General features: G+C 43.6%; 1 protein-coding gene across 1 annotated transcript; it reads right to left on the reverse strand.

Annotated features, from left to right (window-relative positions):
• Nucleotides 1–3,848: 3,848 nt before the first annotated feature.
• LOC6044462 (transmembrane protein 53-B) lies at nucleotides 3,849–5,941 on the reverse strand. The gene is made up of 3 exons (XM_001861941.2): nucleotides 5,402–5,941; nucleotides 4,840–5,344; nucleotides 3,849–4,623 (listed from the first exon to the last, which is right to left on the reverse strand). The coding sequence occupies exons 1-3, from the start codon at nucleotides 5,632–5,634 to the stop codon at nucleotides 4,447–4,449; spliced, it is 915 nt and encodes a 304-aa protein (XP_001861976.2). The 5' UTR covers nucleotides 5,635–5,941; the 3' UTR covers nucleotides 3,849–4,446.
• Nucleotides 5,942–6,176: the final 235 nt, after the last annotated feature.

Here is a 6,176-nt window from a genome sequence, read left to right on the forward strand (position 1 = left end):
CCCTGTTGATCAGGTAGTAATTCACTGAAGTTACCAGAAGCTATACCGATGGTTAATATACCCTTTAAAATCCCCCGTTGTACCGGTAGCTCATCAGGTCATAACTTCCGGGAGTAACTGGAGGACCCATAACAATCCAACATGGCGAAGGGAATCCATCGTGGTTCACTGAAGCTACCTGAAGCTATACCGATGGTTAATATACCAATAAAGACCCCCGTTGGCCATGTAGCTATCTAGGCCATGACTTTCGGGAGTTCCTGTGTGATCCATAACAATCCAACATATCCTAGAGTATGCATAGTGGATCCCTGAAGCTATACCGATGGTTAATTCGCCCATATAGACTCCCGTTGATCAGGTAGCTAGGCCATGACTTCCGGGAGATCTTGGATACCCAGACTTGTTGAGGGCCCCTTAACCGTGTTTTGTGGATGACCCCTTTTATAAATGTTTTATTTATATGTAAGTAACTGCCCATGTTCGCATAAATGTCCCATATGCAAAAACAGCAAGCTGAGAAAAACGCATTTGAAGTTTGTCCCATACATAAGGCTACGTGTTAAATTTTCGCGAAAAAACTGGATTTCCTCTTGAATTCTAGAACAAAGTGCTGGATGTTATAGGCTCTTTTGAAAGAGCACACGATTTTGAACCAAACTGCATCAATAACTTGAAATCGATGAAAATGCATATGGGACATTTATGCGATCAGGGGCAGTAAAGTACATTAAAAAGGAAACCCCCGTTTTTCGCCAAAACCTCGCAATAACGCTCCCCCCGTTTGCGCTCAAACCCCGAAATAACGCTCCCCCGAATTGGGTACTAAAACCTAGAGGCCCTAAATTATTTAGGATTCTGTTATTTAGGATCTCTACTAAAACCCCATTTAAATTTTTATGTACAACGGTAAAAAACAAGATTAAAAACCATTTCTGATCGCTTTTTTTCATTTTAACGCAAAAAGAAAATTGACAAGACAACATTTTTTCGATGGATCAACTATGGTCTCCTTGGAACGAACTGTCAAGTAGGACCTTTTCTGTCAAGAAGGGCCGTGAAGTAAATTTTTCAAAATTGAATTAAAAATCCATTTTAAATCCTCTGCGGTTGCATAAAACGTCATTGTACTCAGGAAAATAAGCTCTATCGCTGTAATCAATAATATCAGCAATCTAAGCTTCGTTTTAGGACCCAATTGCGCTCTCCCCCGGTGGGTCACCTTTATCGCCAAGCAAAAAAATACGGGTCTAATTATTTCCAGAGAACCCTCAGTCCAATTTTGAGCCCGAGAGGAGAACTTTTTTTGGTTTAAGCTCTTTTCAAATGGAATTGCTTTTAGCTTCAGTGAGTGTGGTAGACCAACTACTTTTTCAATCTTTCACGAAATCGTACTGTTTGGCTGCGAAATGTTTGGAACATTCAGACACTTTTGGACAATTGAAACCATTTTTTGCAAGATTTCCACAAAAAAAATTGAAGGGGGGTCAAATTACTCAACAAAATATGGGCCATTGGGTCATTCCACCCCAAACGTACCGTAAATTGGAGTGACCATGGAAGAGAAGTGTTCAAAGTACTTCAAGAAGAAGTTTTCATGAAATTTTGAATATGTATCACGAAATTGGAGGTATCACCCCATTTACTAAAACTGCAATAACTTAAAAGTTTCAGCAATGACCTATGTTTTTTTGGGTACCAAAAGTTAAGTCTTTAAATAACAAAAATTAGAGTAGTTAAAAAAGTATAGAAAAAATCAAACCATCCACATTAACGACCCCCGGGTCTTTTGTGGTCTCTATTGCAAGTTTCTGCTCGAACCTAGGAGTCCGAAGGCTTGAATGGGGAGAGCACCCAAACCTCTTTTTACTCCAAGGAACCATCCACCCCAGTGTTTGAACTGACGACCTTTGGATTGCGAGTCCAACCGCCGCCAGCGATTCCACCGGAGTAGGCTTGGTTTGGTGTGTTGTTTGTACTTATGGCATGGAGACAACTCCTACACCTGGAATGACTTGACGGCCTAACAACCAAGGCCGGGACCGACATTTACTTCCTCATCCGATGGAAGGTTGCAGCAGATGGGAATCGAACCCAGAATCATCCGCTTACAAAGCGGACAGCGTAACCATTCGGCCACGCACTGCCACTAAAAGTATAGGTAATCGCTGAAATTTAACTGAAAAAAGTTGTTTTTTTTTTCTCGTTTCCATGAAAGGCCTGCTAATCGGAGAAAATCAGTTCAATTTGTTGGGTGGTGACGCGTGGTCAATTATGTGGCATTGTGTGTGAAAAGAAAAGAATTTTATTTCGTGTTTCATCCTGGTTGGCTTGCCCACAAGCACAAGAAAATCAGTTCAATTTGTTGGGTGGTGACGCGCAGTCAATTATGTGGCATTGTGTGTGAAAAGAAAAGAATTTTATTTCGTGTTTCATCCTAGTTGGCTTGCCCACAAGCAGAAGAAAATCAATTCAATTTGTTGGGTGGTGACGCGCGGTCAATTATGTGGCATTGTGTGTGAAAAGAAAAGAATTTTATTTCGTGTTTCATCCTGATTGGCTTGCTCAAGTCCTTCCTACATCATCGTTGATCGGGAGGCACGACGTCGTGTGAATTGTTGCATTAAAATAAGTTCAAGTATTACTGTAAATGACTGTAAAAAAGTCTTTCCTATATCATCAATGTCGTCTGGGTAATCGTGATTTTAAATTACATTTATTCAGTATTTAAATACCTGTGCGCGAGTGTTTTGGTGTGCTAATTAGAAAGACCTTCCCATAGCATCGTTGCTCGGAAGGCTCGCCGACGGGTTTGTTATGAAAGTCCTCCCCATAGCATCGTAGCTCGGGAGGCATCGAAAAGCCAATACCTTATCCTACTAACCAAAAAAAAAATAATCACGTGATGCTTGAAGGAGATGCTGTGGATTCAACGGTCTCAAGCGGTATCAACAAGTATATAGCGAAAAACTATGTGCTTGATGAGTCTGCAACATCAACTATTGGACTAACATTCCTCCCTTTTGTTGAACTGCAGGCTTCTTGGGAGGGCGCCGGTATTGACTAATAAAGTCGGGGTCTTCAGGGGTTAAACAGTGAACGGATGGTTGGCTCCCACTGATCATTTTTGATTCATTGTTTAACTTCAGCTGATCTGTCAATAACGGAGTAGCAGCTCATTGGCAGTCAACCATGCTCATACTCATGCTCATGCTCCATGAAAGGCCTGCTAATCGCCCTTCATTTGCATCCTGGAAAGCTAAAATCGGTTAAAATGGCGCGGAGTGAAGAATTTGAAAATATAGTGTTTTTTGCGAAAATTCACGAAAATTGTCATTTTTGGGACCACTCTAACATGGTGCAGGTCACCCCAATGTCCAAACAAAAAAATACGGGTTTAATTAATTTGGCCAAGAAACCCTCAGAAAAATTTTGAGCCCGATAGGAGAATTTTTTTTTCGGTTTAGGCTCTTTTCAAATGGAATTGCTGTATAACAAAATGTAACAAAATGGTCGAATTTTGCGGTACTGAGCCCGAATTCCAAATATGTTTGGTTGGGAGTGGCGATTTGACTTGAAGTTTAAATGGCATTTAACCAGTAAAATCGGTGCTTGAGCCCCTTAACGATTTTTGCTTTTTTCAAAAACCACATGAGCTCATAGTTCGTGTTCACAGGAAACAACTTTGCCGAAAAAATGCTGGAAACTTCTACATTTATTCAAGCTCTTCTGGCAACCATCGGCACGCTTGGTTGCATGAGCGTCGCGACGCCTACCTCAATCTTTTCCGCACGAGCAACATGTGCTGCCATGAGAGATATTTCGGCACAAATAAAACAAACCGCTGGTTCCATGCTAAAATTGGATTTACTTCACTGATAAATGCTCAGCTCCTAAAAAGAGATCAACGCTATCAAACGATAGAAATGCCATACCAACAAATATCCTAGGCACGTAACTTATATATAACTTATAATTGATATAAGTCGGAAAATATAGTGGACAGCTAACACTTTGTTGCGTTTTTGAGTTATTTAGAATAAATGCAAATATGCAACCAATAAATACTGTGTGTATCTCGAGAAATATATAATATCAAGCTCGTGAATGTGCAATTTATGTGTTTTGCGCGCTCTCTGACTGGAATTTCAAACCTGTTCAAATTGTCACACCTTAAATAATAATACTAGAATTGAGCGCTTTTTGGTAACAAATTTGTGCTTTCATTCCACCGGGAAAAAAACAAACGAAATTTGTTTCAACCTAATCAAAACTGTGATGATCTCTCTCCGCTACTTGTTACTTTTGTATGATTTTTTTTTACTTCTTTTGCTATAGGGAAAAAACACACTCCCGGGGCGGGGAATCGGTCCGGAGCGTATCCGTCACTTCGTTTTGGCTTGAAGGCGTATTTTTCTCTGATGATGGGCGGCGCCGCGACCTCCTCTAGTCGTGATATTTGTTGTAGTGCGTGGTCAGACAGTCGTTGATGAACTTGCACACGCTGTACACGTACTGCTGGGGGTGGCGGATGTAGTGCTTGACGTGTTCCGACCGCTCGAAGCACACCATCCGGACGTCCACGCCGACCTTCCGCCGGTAGCTGGCGAACTTTTCAATGTCCTGCGCGGGTTGGAAAGCGATTCGAACATTTCAAGTTAATACACATCTATACTCGCTCATGGAGGCGCTTGGTAGGTTGTGTGAGATGTTGAGGGAAAACAAAATACTAAGCGTCTCCATTAATCAGATAAAGCAACAAAAAACAGATCAGCAATGATGAAGAGGTGGGCTACAAAATGTTGCTCAGTTCTATAAGATAATTCTTTCTCAACTCACCGTATATGGAATCAACCGATCCTCCCGCGAGTACAGAAACAGCTGCGGCCAAGCATTGCTTTCAAACTTTAAATTGTGCGAAGGGTTCGTCTGTACCTCGTACCCGCTGGGACGTATAAAGTTCCAAACGTAGTTGAATACGTCCTCCAGCGTCCACAGGAAGATAATGCTTATCGTGAGGAGAGCCGAAAACAGGGAATTGCAGTATCGCTCCTTCCCGAAAATGGCCGTTATTGCTCGACTGAGGCCCAAAATGCGTCGATCTCCGGGTGCCGAGTCGAAAATCATTCCGCAGATTTGAACCGGAGTCTTTGACTTCCGGTTGGAGAGCGCAATGTGCTGATACAGGAAGGCGCCTCCGTTGGAGAACACGTGGAAAATTAGTGGGTGGCTGTCAAAGTTCATGTCGTAGATCAGCTTCAAGATCTTTTCCCCAATTTGGTCCATTCCGGACCGCTTCCAGAAGAGGTTCTCGACTGGGGCGGTGTACCGAATGGTTATCAACCTGGAACGAAAATTTGTCAGAAATTGGAGTTCACAGCTGGGCCTTCTCGTGCCTTACCCCCGATCTTCGTAGATTTTCGAGTACTTCATCAAATACCGGTCCTGACAGCCGGCCCAGCCCAGCAAAAGCACAATCGGAACATTGGTCTCGTTGCAAACAAACACGTAGTCCGATTCCGCGTCCTGCGTGTCGGTTTTAAAGTTTGGCGACGGAAACTTGATGAAATACTCCAGCGAATCGTCCATCGGATAATCATCCACCCGGCTGTACGCGACACCCCCGGATGACATACTTAAAACACTTCCACCCCCCCAACTCTCGACTCTCGCACGCTCAAGGCCACCCAAGTGTTGTGTGGAACCACCCCCGCAAAAAGCAAAGCACGTGCAAATTCGCAACAAAAACCGTAACAAATCCACCAAACTCAACCCGGCCACCCGGAAAAACGCAGCAATTTTCCTCGCAGCCCAAACTTTTAACCCCGGCAGCTCGGATTTTCACATGTTCCAGCTGATTTTCCCTGCACACCTTGCGAAAAGAAAATTTCTACCCGCAGCTGTCAACTTTTGACAATTCCCTCCCCACACACCACCTCCAGCTCGGGGAAAACGATTTTCCAATTTCCATCCCCGTCCCGGAGGAAAAGCGATATTCTCCATGTGCTCCTCCAGCTGACGCGCGCATGCGGCGTGTCCGCTCTCTCTCTCTGGAGCGCGTGGCGATGCCGGCATTTGGAACACGGTTTGCCGCCAAAACAGAACGCGGTGAGTGGACGCTCTGAAGAGAGGGAGGGGGAGAGAGCACTCACGGCACTCACTTGTCAGTCGGAGGA

The sequence above is a fragment of the Culex quinquefasciatus genome, chromosome 2, assembly GCF_015732765.1.
Source record: "Culex quinquefasciatus strain JHB chromosome 2, VPISU_Cqui_1.0_pri_paternal, whole genome shotgun sequence".
NCBI classification, from domain to species: domain Eukaryota; kingdom Metazoa; phylum Arthropoda; class Insecta; order Diptera; family Culicidae; genus Culex; species Culex quinquefasciatus.